The 17,448-nt window shown below is 49.8% G+C and overlaps 1 protein-coding gene across 1 annotated transcript in view; it reads right to left on the reverse strand.

Annotated features, from left to right (window-relative positions):
• XDH (xanthine dehydrogenase) overlaps nucleotides 1-17,448 on the reverse strand; it is a 171,660-nt gene that overhangs the window by 139,710 nt on the left and 14,502 nt on the right. The window contains exons 5-13 of the mRNA XM_055121366.1: nucleotides 17,204-17,330; nucleotides 16,426-16,487; nucleotides 11,199-11,267; nucleotides 10,852-10,941; nucleotides 9,524-9,665; nucleotides 7,227-7,319; nucleotides 6,587-6,738; nucleotides 3,587-3,680; nucleotides 190-299 (exon numbers count right to left, since the gene is read on the reverse strand). Of these exons, the coding sequence (XP_054977341.1) occupies nucleotides 190-299; nucleotides 3,587-3,680; nucleotides 6,587-6,738; nucleotides 7,227-7,319; nucleotides 9,524-9,665; nucleotides 10,852-10,941; nucleotides 11,199-11,267; nucleotides 16,426-16,487; nucleotides 17,204-17,330 (939 nt within the window). The remainder of the gene's footprint in view (nucleotides 1-189; nucleotides 300-3,586; nucleotides 3,681-6,586; nucleotides 6,739-7,226; nucleotides 7,320-9,523; nucleotides 9,666-10,851; nucleotides 10,942-11,198; nucleotides 11,268-16,425; nucleotides 16,488-17,203; nucleotides 17,331-17,448) is intronic.

Raw genomic sequence — 17,448 nt, forward strand, 5'->3', positions numbered from 1 at the left:
ATACGTGTCACTGAAATTAATGGCTGAGTGACCAGCGGTGCCCCCCACTAGCCACAGGCCTCCGCAGGGAGCCTTCCGTTGTGATTTCAGTCCGCACAGAGCCTTTTCCTGCAGGTCACCATGCTTGTTTGACAGACAAGGACCCGGGGACTCAGAAAGTTGAGCTGCCCGGCCGGGAGTCCCCCTCACCTCCCTGCTGTAGGGGATCTCAATGGAGAGCAGGATCTCCTCAGGACCCAGCTGTGTCTTCCTGTAGGCAGGGAAGAAGTTTTGGTCCATCTGCAGTGTTCTCTTGGTACCTGTGCGGGAGCAGAGGAAAGGGGGCCAAGTGAGAAGGGAAGCAATCCCCGGGGGGGTGCGGGGTGGGGTGGGGGACAGTGGATCTGATGGAGTCCAGAGTCAGGACAAGGGTGGGATAACGGGGGCCCAACTCCTTCTGCATCACCGCGCTGGTGAGTGTGTCACAAGGAAAACATAGAGAACAAAAGTACGATCCAAATTTGGGAAATCATGTTGTACTGAGTTTAGTAAAATAAGAGTTTAAATTTGTGGGACGACTATAAGGAATATAGATGTATGTCTTAAGTCAGAAAGATAATGGATGCAGATATCATCAGTTGGAAAAAGGAAAGTAATCCTGTTAAAGTGAAGTTGATTTTGAAATGGGTTGAAGGAAAGGTACAGGACAGAATGAATATAAAGGAATGTGTAGAAGGTTTGAAGTTGTGTTTGAAGGAAAGAAACTGATCACTGTTTTAAGAAACTCTTTAAATCACATGCAGAATTGTTCTAGTATGTTTTTTGGTAGGATCTATGGAAAAGATATTGGATGGATTGTCTGGACTCCTGTTACAGTGCTCTTAGATAATTGAATTCTTCAAAAGTTGCGGGAAATCAAGGGTTTTTCAAATGAGATTAAATGAATTAGACATGTTTAACTGTACACTGGACTCCGAGTACAGTGCTCTTATTAATGGGAAGTCAACGTTTTCAACATGGGATTGAATGGATTAAATATGATGTTAAATTGTACACTTTCTGTACAGATTTTAGATTCTTTGGCTAGGAACTACAACAAATGGGTGTGTTGCATCTCACTGTGAGTAAAGTGAAATGTTTTTCTCTTCTTTGTACCTTCGGTATGTTTTTGATGCTTCGTGGCACTATGTTGGTTTGCATAAATCCAGACAAAAGTCTTTCCTCTCTGTAATAGGGTCTACCCCTCATGCAGACAGGAAAATCAATTATGGGACCCCAAAGCCCTCTTTCAGGGAAAGAGTCAAGAGATTGGTCTAAATGACAGGAGCAGGTATTTAACAGGTACTGTTTCAAGTACCCTACAAACCTCAGGGAGACCCTAGAGGCCAGTTGGCTTAAGGAAAGAATGGAAATCATCACTGCTATGGAAAATGAGAAATCCGGGAATCTGTGTGACTGACACAGTCTGGGCCTACTCAGCATCAAGAAAAACCCTGGAAACCAGGATCTCTCCCAGCCCTGAAAAAGGGAGGGGATGGACTCCTTTCTGCCAGGATGCATCTACGGAAAAGGCCACCTCCAGTTCAACCTGAAAGCTCGAGACCATCCAGTTCATCGTGGGACATTTATGGCCAGGCCTGGGTAACTCTGACGTGCCACATAAGATTAATGCCATTATTGGTGTGCCTCCTGTCTTTAGCCCAACCCCCAGGACTTCTCAGTAAATAATGGGGTACCCCAAAATGGAGAGTTCTCCAATCTTGCTGTGTTTATGCAAAAGAACAAGTCAGATTTGTTAAGCCATCAGGCAAATTTTAAAATGAAGGTGGAGAGAAAACCATGTTTCTGTAACTTGCCTTTTAAAGAATCAGATTCAAATTATACAGAGTGATCTAGTAAATGTATTCTAATCTTGATCTAAAAGGTATTCCTTCTGGGTAATTCAGGTAAAATGTGTTTTGCTGACTGTAAAGTAAGCAGCCTAGTCTTTGGGACTCAATGTTGAACTTGCTATCACTAGTCTGAAAGCCATCTTTCATGGGAAGGAACTCAGTAAGTACTATGCTTTCTGTTTCATTAATGAACCTAGTGGAAATTCTGGGCTTCCTTTCCTAACACTTATTCAGCATCAAGGAATTTACCAAGGAGAGGATTGGCAGCTTGACTTCATGTAAATGATCAAATGCTCATATTCTAGGTATAAATATCTACTGCTTCCAAATGACAGCTTCAGTGGATGGGTAGCTTTTCCAATCTGAGAAATGGTGTGGTGCTTCTAGGCCACTAGAAAAATCTGGACATAGGAAGTCATTTTCTATCAACCATGGGTGGAGCAGTTATTCTTTTCCATTGTTTTTTATGACAGAAATGGGTATGGCATTATGTTGCTTTGGGTTCTGTTGCTTTAACTCTTATGTTTCCTAAGACAGCAAACTATTTTGTCCTTACTAGGTCAGAAAGGACCTTCCACATCTAATCATTTCTAATCATTTCTAATCAGAGTCTAATCATTTCAAAGTGCCATCCCTCAGTCTAATTGATCTGATCTTTTCTTTCAGATAACTTCAGGAACCCAACCAGTTCATTGCCTGGGGTCCACTAAAACTAAGGTAGCTTGAGGTTTCACCCCTTGTGCAGGCAGGGTCTGCGCCCCTCTGTCAGCATGAAGCAGCTTCAGAAGATGGATCACCGACCATTTTCCCCTTAAAGATTTAAAGTGGTGAAATCTCTAGGGGGGAATATGATGTAGGCAGGTAGATAGGGAAAGGCCCTTGGCAATGAAACAGATTAATAAAGTCTCTGGGAAGGAGAATCCTGAGACTGACCCACCTTGTGGATACAGAAAACAGACCTGATAAGACCTTCTAAAGAAGACCATCACCACTCCCAACCTCCCTGGTAACCTCCTTAGCAACGGACTTTTACCCGAGAAGAAGCCCCCACGTGGGGGCAGGTTGAAGAGACCCTATAAAAGACACCTTGAACAAAGGAAGCACGCGCATATGCTGCCTGAGCCCATGTGCTGCTTGTGCCATGTGGCCGAGCACATGTGTCGCCCGCATCTCCCCCCTTGAGATGTGTACTTTCATGCTTTTGTGTTTGTGTCACAAGGGATACCGGACAATGCCTCCCCTGACCACATTTAATTTAAAACAAAACAGGGGGAGATGTAGGGAGCCATTTTACAAGCCCGGCTCCTATCCTCTAGTCCAGCAGAGGCTTACTTGGGATTTCTGTAAGAAGGTCACCACTGTTGACCTTACTGATCTTATCAGTTCACCATTCCTCTCACTAGCCAACGCCCATGCCTGATCTGCCCAACGCCCATGCCTGATCTGCATTTTACTATTGTTCCTATGGGTGTCCAAGCATGCGTACTGCCCCCTCCCACCAAGAGGTATAAGTATTGTAACTGCTGTGAATAAACTCTCTCTCTCTCTCTCCCTCCTCCTCCTTCTGGCTCTGCATCTGTTCATTCGGTTACGTCTCCTCCTTAGCCCCACGAGGGGTCCTCCCTGCAGGACAGGATGGGACCCCACAGGAAGACTTGTGTCCCCACTAACCCTCTCCAGTCCTGCTTTCTATTCCTCTACTAGAGACAACTCACCTTTGGATATGATGGTCAGCTTGGCCCTGCTAGCCATGAACACAGGGTTGAGGTCAGAGATGGGGCTGGCATTGATGATGTTTCCCCCAATGGACTAGGAGCAAGCAGAGAAGGTGTGAGAGTCCCCCAGGAAGCCCTTGTCATACAGCTGCCCCCACAAGGACCTAAACCCCCAGAGACACAAATCTGGCAGTAAAATGTTGGACATGAAGAGCCATGTCTGAAATTTGAGTTCTGAATACTGGCTTTGAGGTCCCAGTCTAGAAAACCACCAAAAGGAGAGCAGGTCCAGTCCCCCAAAATACACTCCCTCCTTCCTCTTGGCCTAGCCTTTTCCTGGAAGGGTGGGGTTAGCTCATCACACAAGCTGGAGAGAAATGGGAGATAGTGATCAAGGACAAAGAACAGGAAGCTTTGGGAGTGACTGTTCTCTCTGGGGCTGAGCCCTTGGCAAGCAGAAGACTCTGAGTTCTTGGTAGAGCAAAGGGGGAAAAAACCCAGTTGCATAACTAAAAAAAAAAAAAATACAGACTCCTTCCTGGAGGTGGTGTTCCACCTCTGCAGGGCCTCAGTTACATTTCCTGAGGTCCTGAGTCTCCTGGCGATTAGAGGTGGGGCTGCGATGGGAGTACCAGTATGTCACTGTCAACCCATTGTTTGTCATTTCACTCGAGCAGGCACCAGTAGCGTCTCTATTCCTCCCAACCAGCCCTGAGATTTTAGCAGTCTCTCCTTACCCGTCTTTTCCAACGATTAGAGACTCTTTCAAGGTCAGGGGAATGAGACCTATCGTTACTGTTTTTGGCGTTTCAAATAAGCCATGGGTAGCTTGCCAGGCTTTGCCTGTGCAGGCGGGATACTCTCAGCAGCTTGCTGCATAAATATAAATTATATATATGCATATATTATAAAGTATACATAATACATTATAATGTATGTATAATGCATTATATATTATTCTCTACATAGTATATATAGTAATATCGAGATATTCTTATCATCTAGGGGTGTCCTGCTCCCAGAGAAATTTGTCATGATATGGAAACAGTGACAAAGGGTCACTGTCATGTATGCAGAAGGAGCACCTGGCCTTTGACCATAAACTATTTATCTGTAAATACCATTCCCTGTGAATATTAAGTCTTGGAAGTTCAAAGTTTTGTTTTACTTAGTTTTCCACCACAGTCTAATGTTCTTAGCAATAGCTGGTCTCTCTCAGTGAGCTCTATGATAAGGTACTGTTTGCCAGATGTTTGGTCCTAATATGGTAAACACCTATTTATTCATTTTAGTTTGGGGACCACACCCAACAGTGCTCAAGGATTTCTTCTGGTTATGTTCTTGGGGATCACTCCTGACAGGACTCTGGGGACTATATGGGGTGCAGGGGAAGACCTACAGCCAGGTCAGCCATGTGTAAGGCAGGTGCCCAGGACATCCCTTTTTTGGAACCTTCTATTATATTTCTCTATGTATATATATATATATATACACGTATATATATATACATGTGTATGTATATATATGTATGTATACATATACATATACAAATTATATCTCTCAGAGAGCCTGGCAAACTGCCCATGGCATATTCAGCATGCCAAAAACAGTAATAATAATTATTCATTAATTATTACAAATGAGTATGAATAATGAGTAATAATAATTACTCATTAATTCAGGTATCATTCCCCTGACCCTGAAAAAACCTCCAATCATTGGGAAAGATGAGTAAGGAGAAGCTGCTAAAAACTCAGGGCTGGGACAAATGGAGACACTACTGGTGCCCACTTGAGTAAATCGATGAACAATGGGATGACAGTGATGACAGTGACAGTGAATACATATATGTACATATATATACACATACATACATATATATATTACTCTCTATGATTTGTTGCCTACTGTCTGAACTGAACTCCATCAAATATGGTATGGTAATTACGGAAAAAGGGTAGGAAGTGTCTTGTAATGTGTCACGCTGCCGCGCAAAAGGAAAGCGGCCAGGAGCAGTTGGTAGTGGAGGTGGGTTACAGCCCTGGGTCCCGCGGAGCAGGGAGGGTTCTCACCCAAGAGATAGTAAAGCTTCAAATATTCAAGAGATGGTACGGTTTCTAATTTTCATTAAAAATTGGTAATGTGACTGACAAAAAGTGGAAAGATTTTTATAGTTTTATGGACTTTTTGTTCTGTTAAAGATTTAAGAATACGCTTTGCTAAAAGAAAACAACAGACCAGGAGAAACGACACAGTGCAGGTATGATCCATTTCTAAGTTCTAAGAAGGAAACTGGAAAAGTGGTGTTTTTCCCCAACTTGTACTTAAGTTACTTAAATTACTTGGACTTAAATTACTTCCTCCCAAAAATGGAATCCAAAGAGTTGTGTTTTTCGTATGGGTTTCTTTTCATTCTAAACTATGACTTCCTTCGTTTTGAGATCTGAAGAGTATTTAGCGGTATTTCCTTCCGTGCTTTAAAAGCTTGTGTTGTAAATATATAGCCACACTTAAGAGAACGAGATCGACAAAGGCAGAAAGAGACAGGGTCCTAAGGAATGGGAGTGTTGAGTCCTGTTCTATCCTGTTTTCTGCTTGAACGGTGGGAGAGAGAAGGGCGAGCAGCCTCCCCCCAGGGGCGCTGGGCCGGTGAATGCTATTTGCAAACTGGAAATTGAGGGGCTGACCTGTCTCCTCCCAAATGTCTCTCTCATCCACCCACGTGTTGATGGCCTTGGGCCACGCCCAGGAAAGGACGCAGGAGGCTCCTGACCTCCAGAGTCAAGGGTGGGGTGGGACAGAGTTACAGCCTTGGGTCGGGGTAGCCCACCCACCTTCATCACAAATACCAGCCCCACCAGGTCAGACTCTGCAACAGGGCCCAGGAACCTGCATTCTGCCAGCACCCCAGCCATGGTCCAGCAGCCACGTGGGCCGCCCACTCAGGCAAGCAGTACCCCACATAGAGTGAGGGTCTGCAGGACCCCCGCGCGCACTCACCGCTACTGACTTGACCTGCTTCCCCGCGAACCAGCGCAGCTGCTCCAGGACCCCCCGGAACACCTCTGTCTTATAGGCAGGAAGTTGGATCACTGCATCTGTCAGGATCTTCTCCACCGAGCTCAGGGAGCAAGCGGCCCCAAAGGAGATCCCTGTGAAGACGTGAAGACAGGATCAAGATCGCAAGGGGAGCACCCTCAGGGAGCCTCGCCGCAGACCTGGTGAGACCAAGGTGGGTCTACAGCCTCCAGAGAGGAGGAAGCCCAGGCCCACAGAGGCTAAGTGACTTGCCCAATGCCCAATGCCACACAACTACTTCAAAAGCCAGCGTGTTCTTTCCTCTCGTGGTTCTCCACTCAACATCATCAAATCTCTGAAGGCAAAATTGGGGCATTGTTCGTTTCTTTGTTTCTTTGTTTCTTTGTTTATATTCCTCCCCTTCCTCCCCGCTCCATGATCGATTCTAAATGCATGGGTGGATTGAGAAGTGACCGGAAATCTTCCCTTCAGACTACAGAGCCGTCCTGGACAATCAGGCCCTAGAGAAGCTGACAGCAGTGAGGCCCACAGCTGTCCTGGCACCCCGGCGCCTGTGCCCCAGCCCAGCCCTGATGTGGACTCCAGGTCCATGTCCCCTTACCCTCAGGTCCGTGTTCCACGGCATTCAGCTCCGGCACCCAGGCTGGGCAGATAATTATCGGGAACAGCTTGTTCTTGAACTTCATCTCAACACCTTGAGCAGGAGACAGGCTCAGTGCGGGGTCGGGCTGGCCCAGCCTCTCCACCCCGGCCACCCCATACATGGAGGGGGACAATCTTCACAACCCGAGCCAGCTTTGGGGGCGAAGCAGGGTTAGCAGACTCAGGGTTTCCATCCAATCTCCAAGGTCAGCCCCCACCCTGTCTTTCTCTCGCTCTCAGAAAGTCCCAGCAGCATTCAGACAAGATGAACTTAAGCCCACTGTGTATATGCTTAAAGGCCAAGTCAGAAAGCAGGGTCAGTAGGTGTGGGACCCTCCCAAACTCCTGCCTGAGCTCATCCCCTCTAATCCCCACTTTAGTCCTAGAGGCACTGGCATTGTCTCCTTTGCATGAAGAAGCTGACTGAAGCATGGGAAGGTGAAAAGCTTGGTCTTGGGGTTTGGTTTGTTGCTGTGTCTTAGTTTTTCTTTTTTTTTTGTCTACTTCCCGGGTATAATACTGCACCACATGATCTTCACACCTCCTGTTTCTTTCCAATAATACTGGCACAACTTTTTTTATGCCTCACATAAATTCTTTTTGCAAAAAAAAAGTTTAATAATAATGAAAGAATAAAATCTGCAATGATTATGCAGTGACGGGTCAGAGTGATAGTACAACAGGAAGGATGATTATGCAGTGAAATACGGTAAGAATGGACACACTCCAGTCCTTCCTTCCCCTGGTATTAAGTAGGGGGGGCGTGGGGGCGGAGAACTAGCAGCAATAATGTGAACACCTAACATCTAACATTCAAGAAGAAAACTGACTTCTGGTCTCCTGTCCGTGTGTCTTCCTCTTTTCTTCCTTCCTGTCCGGAGACCAAAAGCTCCACACATGATACTTTGCCCCAGAGACCCAGGGAGACCAGCACTCCCATGCCCTCCTCTTTCACCCCCAGGACTGAAGATGCAAAGTTGGAAAAAGAAATTTCTGTGAACCCTCCTAATCCTCCCTCGAGCACTCGGGAGTCATGAAGGGCACCCCAAGTTTTGAAGGAAACGGCTTGTTGGCAGATCAGCTCTGGGACAAGGGACTCAGATGGGGTAGTAAGTATCCATCCTGATCCATTATCTCTGTCCCACACCAGTCCTTTGCACCCCCGTGCTTGCCTGCAGGGGATCAAACTGTTGGTGCAGGAGGGAGGAGGAAGGGCAGAGAGAAAAGCCTTAAATTGTTCCTAATATAGACCGTATGCAATCTTGTGAATTCCTTTTTCTTGGAATCCGAATTCTGGAAGGCAAATGATTCACTGTGTCTTAGATAAAAGGATCTCAAAGACTCTTCCAGTCATTCTGCAGGTGCTTCCCTGGACTCACACTATGGCATTCCTAAAGACGCACCTTCCAGCCCCCTGCGGCCCCAGGGGTCACAGAACTGTGCTGGAGACTCTGCCCTCTCTTGCCTAACAGCTCTGTACTCTGATGCCAGGAACCAGCTAATCTTCTGTCTGCAGTGTGGATCCAAGCTGAAACTAGACAAGGCTCAGGGATCCGGCCATCAGAGCCCCAAAGCTCCCACAGGTTGGCCTTGGCAGCTTACGTATGTCATATCCCTCTAAACCAGAGGCCACCTAAGTTTGGGCTTTCCAGAGCCGCTGTGCCCTGTTGGAGCCTCAGCAACAAACGCTTGGGAGCCTGCCAAATGGGAACCAGCCGATCCAGGTTTGGAAAGGGCTGGGATTAGCCAGGATCCAGGCACCTCTGGCCCTCTTGGCTATGAATACGCCAGACTGTTCCTGGACCTTGTTGCCAGGACCTGGTTACAACAAGGAGCAGCCGTGACCAAGTGGCATCCTGACAAGCCGGGTCTCCCCTGGCTTCAACCACACAGTCACACTCAGACACCCCTCTTTTGCCTTGTCACCGAACCCCTCAAAAAGGGGGTGCCAGTAGAATGACATTAGGGGAAGATCTGGCATCTGTCAATCCATCCTGGACACTTGAGCTCTGGGCCCCCTCCGACCCTGTCCCTATGGAGAATGACCCGTAGAAACTCTGTTCACTAGAAACAACTCTTTAAGAAGCTCTCAGCACCCACAGACAGGAAATGGGGAGCGAAGAGCAGGCTGGGGTGAAGGAACGTTTCTGCCAGCAAGGAGCTGCCTAGGTCCACGTGGGCTCTAGCACCAGGGTCCTGATAGGAAGTCACGTGCCGAGGTTTCCCCAGCAGGTCCCGGGGTACCCCAGAACTTACCGACCTCCGTGTTCCCCACCACCAGCTTGGCGTCAGGGTGCTTCCCTTTCAGCTCCAGCAGCTCTTCCAGAGTGGACACCTGGATCCAGGTCACACGCTCCCCTTGAAAGCGCAGCTGCTTCTGGGAGGTGTCTTTCAGCCTCTGAAAGGTGGTTTTGGGGGATTGGGTTGGGGTGAGTTGGGAGCCACGTCTGGAGTGTCCAGGAATTGCTCCCAACTCTGTGCTCAGGGGTCTCTCTAGTGGGACTTGTTGAACTGCATATTGTGCTGGAGTTGAGCCCAAAGTTGGCTCCATGCAAGGCAAGTTTTCTCCTACATTCTGCCCAGCCCTTGGTCTTCACCCTGACACAGCACCCAGGCCCCCGGGTATCAGCCTTTTTAGGAACTTGGGGACTGTGAATTCCCAGTGGGAAGAGGAATCCCAGGCCCCTAGATGTATGGGCAGGCGTTGGGGGGCAGCTTGTAGAGGAATGACCTAGTCTTTGAAAGATCTGGGTGAATGAGGCATCACGGTCCCATTTCTTGTAGGTCTTACAAAGGTCCCCACCACCAGACCACTTCAGTTGTCCTGACCCAAGGCCCAGGTCCTTTACTGGGACATCCTCTGTTTCCAAATGGTGTTGCTGGCAAGAGTGTAAGGGGACAAGCGGTGAAGGAGGGGAGTGTCAGCAGCCAATGCCCTGGCAGGCTGGTTCCCAAGTGAGTGAAGGGATGCCCTGGTCTGGGGAGAGAAAAACCCTAAAGTCAACAGCAGCTTTTCAAGGTCTCAGTGCGGACACAAGGGCACACTGACCATGAAGTCTTTCTGTCCAACTGTGGTCTCGGAGCGCAGCCTTCTCCCCTCAAGCCCTCCCACCCCCTAGACGTCTGCACAGAGGCCTCTCAGAGAGGTACAGGATTCTTCCCTTGTCGCGAATGGCCAGGGTAAAGGAAGCAACTCGCCTAGAGAAGCTCATAGGTGCATGGGGTCCTCTCTTCACAGGGCTGCTGTCCCTCAACAAGAGCAGAGCAAGGGGGCTCCCCTTATTTCTAATCTTGGAGCACTGATGGGGAAGGATGGGGTCCCAGAGGCCCTATGCCTTAGATTCAGTCAGGCCAGAACATCCTTCTAGAACCCCCATCACTGTGCAGAGCGGGTCTGAGAGACCATGTGTAAGAATAATGGAAGCATGGGGGGGAGCATGGGAGGAGGCAAATGGGGTGGTTGGCATCAGGCTGGCACCTATATAACAGGAAGGTGACGAAGGTCCCCTGGTGATGAGAATTGGCCAGTCTCCAGGGACCCTGACACAGCATCCGCATCAGGCCCTTCCCAGGGTATCACCTACCAGCAACTCCGGGGGAAAGATGGGCTCCTGGGTGGGATCCAGCGGCTGGAATTCCTCAGGATTGAATAGAGATGGCGAGAGTGTCATCTTCTGAAAAGGAGAAGAGAAGGTGAGACGGTGGCCCATTGCTTAAAGCGCCCCCATGAAACCACCCGCCCTCAGTCTGTGCCCCAGCAGGTGGCTACAGAGGCAGGCCCGAGGGCCTGAGCCAAAGCACATGCCCGTCAGCCTGGGGGTCTGAGCGAGACCACTACCCCCCGCAACCAGCATGCTGGGAGGTGAGGAGGAAGCCCACTGGGTTGGTCTGAGATTGGCCCCTGCTTCCAGCGCGGGGAGGACCCCCTTACCGTGTCATCTTTCTTTTGGTTCATGCAGCAGTTAGGATTGTCGCCCTTGCCTCCACAGCACCCGCCGTCCTGCAGAGAGGGCCAACATCTGTTCAAAGGTGCTGCTAAAGAAGCTAGAGAAGCTGGTTGATAGTGTTGGAACATTGTATGACTGAAATGCAATCATGAAGAGCGTTGGAATACCCTATCTCGCAGTGATTCTATTAAATAATAAATAAATAAATAAATAAATAAATAAATAAGAAGCTGGGTGATCAATAAGCATTTAGCATGGCTCTGACCCTTCCTGGCAACAGGTGCCCTACCCAGCACCTACAACCCTGCAAGGGATTAAGACCCCTGCTTTAAATGTAGCGTGAAGAGCTCATGGAGAAACATGGGTCTCTTCTGGAAGCAGCAGAATTTCACCCTGGGAATGTGTGCCCAGACAAGTTGGGCCCAAGGTCATGAGAACCTCTCTGTGCCCTTTCTCCCTCGTTGGTGCCACCTCCACTGCTTCTTGCACCTCTACTTCCATACTAGTCCCGTTCACTGGGCTCCTAGCTGGGGGGCTTTGTGAGATTCCCAGGGAGGGTGACTCTGACCAAGGCTAGTTGCGGAGATGGTCCAGCCAGGGTGGGCACCTATTGACTCAGTGATCTTGGGGGCAACTCCATCCTAGCATGTTCTAGAGGACATGTCAATCTATTCCGCAGGAGTGCTAGACTGTTCTCAAGGACGTGCAGACTGTACGGAGGGCTCCTCAACTGTTCTAGAAGACATGCTGGGCTCTTCAGAGGACACACTGCACCAGACTGCTCTAGAGTTCAGGGGATGTGCTCGACTGTTCTAGACCATTGCACTCCTCTGATGACCCAGGGCCCACCCAACAAACACACATTCCAAAGGTGCTCCCGGTATGCCAGGGCCAGAGCTGAGAACTGAGCTCCCATGGCTGCCTCCCAGAACTGAGCCATCAAGGGTGGGGAAAGGGAGAGCTCCCCTGGTTGATCCAAAAAAGCCCAAGCCCAGCTCAGTGTCTTTGGGGACACCAGATTGGAGCTGTGCTCGAGAGACCAAGGTGGGAGACTTTCTAAAGTAGCTAGTCCCTAAGAGAGGCAGGCTGGGGGACCCCTTGTGTAGGTAAAACATGGGCCATACTGGTCCTTCTGACTCTTAATAAAGGAGAGTCCCAATACCCAAGAGTTCCCAGGAAAACCCAGAAGGCCCCAGATGACAAAGGGGTTGGCCCCAGAGAGCTGGTGAGCCCCGTTAGACTTGGCAGCAGGACAGAAGCCACCCACCCCACCCCTGACACCATGACGCCCTCCTGGATAGGCCCCTCCATGCCCACAGCTTCGCCTGTGGAGTTCAGCGCCACTCTGTCCCCCTCAGACCACTGTGTCCTTCCCCCCTGCTGCTGACCAAAAGGTGGAGAGGAACAGCGGCTCCCAGCGTGCCTCTTGCTCTTGGGGAGGTTACCAGGTGGAGGGCTCCCCACCCCTGCACATAGTAAGGCAGCATCAGGGAGGAAGGACGGATTTTACAGAAGTTCCTTTTCCAGAGAACTAAAAGGCCAGCACACATCTACACACACACACACACACACACACACACACACACACACACACACAGAGTTGTTTTGTGTTTGGGGCCACACCCAGCAATGCTCAGTGGTTATGCCTGGCTCTGAGCTCAGGAATCAGTCCTAACGGCTTGGGGGACCCTGTGGCAGGCCAGGGATTGAACCCGGGTTGACTGTGTACAAAGCAAGCGCACTACCCACTGTACTATCTCTCTGGCCCCACATGCTTGGAATTTTCTATGTCCATTCATGGATATGTTAGAGGCACATTATTGTGAGGTTACAGGAGGTGTCATTGCCCTCAAAAACTGCCTTTCCCAAAGAAGAAATCTGAATGGCTGAGAGACACATGAGAAAATATTCAACATCACTAATCATCATGGAGATGCAGATCAAAACAACAATGAGATATCATCTCACACCACAGAGACTGGCCCACATCCCAAAAAACAAATGCCGGCTGGTTCAGCCCTTTTAGAAAACAATATGAACGATTCTCAAAAAATTAGAAATTGAGCTTCCATTTGACCCAGCAATACCACTCCTGGGAATATAACCCAGAGATGCAAAAAGGTATAGTAGAAATGACATCTGCATTTCTATGTTCATTGCAGCACTGTTTACAATAGCCACAATCTGGAAAAAAACAGAATGCCCAAAAACAGATGACTGGTTAAAGAAACTCTGGTACATATACACAATGGAATACTATGTAGCTTTCAGAAAACATGAAGTCATGAAATTTGCATATAAGTGGATCAACATGGAGAGTGTCATGTTGAGTGAAATGAGTCAGAAAGAAAGAGACAGACATAGAAAGATTGCACTCATATGTGGAATATAAAGTAGCTGAGAAGTACAAGCTTGCAATGATGCAATTTCTGGCAGATATTTCTCTGGACTTAGTTACTAAAATACTAAAACACAGAAATCCAAAACCGTGTGGCTGCTAGTGTGGCCACTTGACTTCATAGCTCTTCATTTTCAGTAATGGAAAACAAATTATCAAATGCTTCCTTTTCAGCAGGTCTGACTTTAGTGGGGAGAAACTCCAAATAATAATAGTGAGGCTTTTTTGTTGAAATATTGAATGTAATCAAAGTAAAGTGAAAGTAAAGTAAAATTCATCAGTTACACAGGCGGGGTGGGGGGCTGGGGAGGTGGGGGGTGGGGGGGAGGTATACTGTGATTCTTGGTGGTGGAATATGTGCACTGGTGAAGGGATGGGTGTTCGAGCATTGTATAACTGAGACTTAAACCTGAAAGCTTTGTAACTTTCCACATGGTGATTCAATAAAAGAATAAATTTTAAAAAATAATAAAAATAAAAATTTTATGCTTCAATTCCAAAAAAAGGGGGGTATAACAGTAAAGCCTATTTAAAATAATTAATGCATGTGAAGTGTTCAGTGCATTGTAAATACTCAATAAATATTCACTATTGTTATATCTAAAAAAAAAAACCTGCCAGGCTGGCTGAGGCTGGTTCTTTCTAGGGGGGTTCAACTTTTCTGGCAAGGAAGGCTGCTGGACGCTGGCTTCTGTCACAGCTCCCCACATGGACGCTGCCGTTTCTCACAGGAACATTCCCCCTTTCAGGCTTGCACCCAGGCCCTGCCAACTCGCAGCCCATCTGGGCCAGAACTGCCTGCACAGTCAGGAAGAGCAGCCCAGGGTAAAGCCTAGGGTGCCCCGTGTGGAAGGGGCAGCAGCTGAGCTCGCTCTGCCAGCTCCTAAGCTGGGCTTGGCCCCGGCTGCCACCGCCTGCTGGGAGCCGGAGGGGTCGCCAGGGAGAGGGCAGTGGGAGGCCGTCCACGACGGCAGGGCAGAGCCCAGGAGGGCGCCTCACTGGCATCCCCGCTCAGCAGCCTGTCCAGCTGAGAAACAAATGAGCTGGTGGCATCGTGCCTCCCGGAAGGAGCCCCTGGGAAGCAGAGTCGCGGGCAGAAGCAGCAGCCCGGGGTTCTCAGGCGTCTGCACAGAGGGCGAGGCTGAGTCACAGCAGACAGATTGGCATCATCACCGCTGCCGTGCCGTGTGTGAACAAGGCGAAAGGTGTCGGCGCTGCTCCAAGGCCTTCCGAGGGAGCGCCCCGCAAAGGGGGCAGGGGGGGGGACTAACCTGCAGTTAGACAAGAGACCTTGCCCAGTGTTGTGCCCCCTGGAGCGAAGGAAGGGGATTCGAACCCCGGGCCTGCGGATGCAGGGCTGAGCATGGGCGTCGTCCTTCTGAGCACTGTCCATCCCCCCCCACCCGGGCGCTTCCCCTCTGCCTCCCGAGGGTGTGCGATTCCCAGGCTCGGAGGCAGGGCACCTACTGACTCAGTGATCTTGGGGGCAACTCCTTCCTAGCATGTTCTACAGGACATGCCAAACTATTCCGCACGATGGCTAGACTGTTCTTAAGGACGTGTAGCCGGTACGGAGGGCTCCTCAACTGTTCTAGAAGACTTGCTAGGCTCTTCAGAGGACAGCTCCCCCCCCCTTTGGTACAGTTACAGACTTTGAGACTTTTGTGATTACATTTCAATCATACAGTGACCGAGTGCCCATCCCTCCGCCAGTGCCCATTCTCCTGGATTCCTCATGCAGCAACTCTAAAGGGCAGAGGAAAACACAAGATTCCCTCCCTCTCCCCTCCACCGATAGGAGTAAGAGAAGTGGGGGGGGGGGGGGGAGGTGAGGGGGTGCCTGGTGAAATCTGGGAAGCTTAGTCAGGACTAAGCTTAGTCTCCTTGCCTGGGGGCAGGGAGGGCTGTCTGGGTTGATATCAGCAACCACTCCTGTGTGCAGTGGCCTCAACAGATTCACAGGCAGTCCGGGTTCTGATTAACAGCTTCAAAGGCCAGCAGAGGGCCAGCTGGCAAAGGAAAGGGTGCGAGTGGCAGGCAGGTTGGCTGTGGCTCTTAACTGCCACGTTCAGCACCTGGGCCAGGTCCCAGCGAGCCCATCTCTAAGAAGGGCTGCCAAACCCACACGCCCTGGAGGAAGTTAACTCTTGGGCAACAGGCCTCTTCCAAAAACCAGCTCTTCGACTTTGCTGGCAGGAAAGTTCCAGAACTGTTGACAAGAATCCTCCTGAATAAGAATGGCACATGGGCCGTGCATATACTGCCCGAGGTACTGCTTTGTGCCCACGTGGCCAAGTACATGTGGTTCATGAATACATGTGTTGCCCGCATCTCCTCTCTTGAGACATGTGCTTTCATGCTTGTATGTCTAACTCTGGGATGTGTGTAGGGGCTCTCTCTTGAGCACGCTACTTTCCATTCTCTCTCCCATTTTCTCTCCTTCCGTCCCTTCAAACCCTCCAAATAAAAAGTGTGATTTTTATTTTTCTTTTTGGCTCACACCCAGTGATGCTCAGGGGTTACTCCTGGCTCTGCATTCAGGAATCACTCTTGGTGGTGCTTGGGGGACCATGTGGGATGCCGGGGATCAAACCAAGGTCGGCCGTGTGCAAGGCAAATGCCCTATCCTCTGTACTACCTCTCTGACCCCAAACTGTGTAATTTAGGGGAGGGAGGGAGAGAGAGAGAGAGAGAGAGAGAGAGAGAGAGAGAGAGAGAGAGAGAGAATGGCAAGTGGGAGGGCATGCGCCTGGCAGCTATCAGAGGCTCCTGTCCTCCTCCGGGTGTCCTTGCTGCCCTAGGCCCCCGCTTACCTTGGCGAAGGTCCGGAACCCCTGGAGGATGGGTCTGTAGCCAGTGCAGCGGCACAGGTTCCCTGCGGGCCCAAGAACACTGAATCACTGGGGATTCTCAGCCGGGAATGCCCTCAACCTCTTTAATTTCCTGACTACCAAACAACTAACTGCTGCTTCTTCCAGTAAGTCTCCCTAGAATGCTCAGACTGCATTGGTCGCCCTCCCCTGGGCTCCTGATCATCACATTCTCCTTACCAGCGTAAACCCCTTCCCCACAGATGACAGCTCCTTGAGCGGAGGGCTTGAGTCTCTTGTCCCTGTGCCCTGACTGTCTACAATGCCGGAAGCACAGTAAAACCCCAGCGAGCTGATTGAGCGGGTGATGGGGTGGCGGTGCTGAACAGAGGGGGAGTTGGTTCTGAACAGAACCAACACCTGGTCCCAGTCCAGAAGGCCAAGTGTTACCAGTCCCTGCCCAGGACATGAACCCGTCCCCTCCCTCCCATGTCACCTCTGCAGGTCCCTGGTGAAAGTTAGGGGGAAAAGCTGTGACTAGCTTGGTGGACTTTTCCAAACAATCGTGTGCATTGGCCTCCAACTGGCCCCTGCAGCTAGCACTGGACGTGGGCACACGCACAATGCCAGGAGACCCCAAGAGATCCCCTGCACACCCAGAGCACCCGAGAAGTCTCCAAACCAAGAGCAGGGCAATGTCCCAGCAGACTTTGGCCACCACACTGGAAGTTTTCCACAGAGCGCCCTCGCCTTCCCACCTCCCAGGCTGCGCCCCAGAGACCTTGGAAGGCGTCTTCAATCTCCTCGATGGTGGGCTCAGGCTGGTTCCGGAGCAGCGTGTACATGCTCATGACTATGCCGGGGGTGCAGAACCCACACTGTGAGCCATGGCTCTTGGAGATCCGCTCCTAAGAGAACAGATGACGCACGTGTCTGCTTGAGAGAATCCTTCGCGCATTGATGTGACCTTCCCTTCCCAAACCTTCCCAACCGATGTCATCAGCCACTGGTAAAGAGTGGGGGGAG

The sequence above is a fragment of the Sorex araneus genome, chromosome X, assembly GCF_027595985.1.
Source record: "Sorex araneus isolate mSorAra2 chromosome X, mSorAra2.pri, whole genome shotgun sequence".
Lineage (NCBI taxonomy): Eukaryota > Metazoa > Chordata > Mammalia > Eulipotyphla > Soricidae > Sorex > Sorex araneus.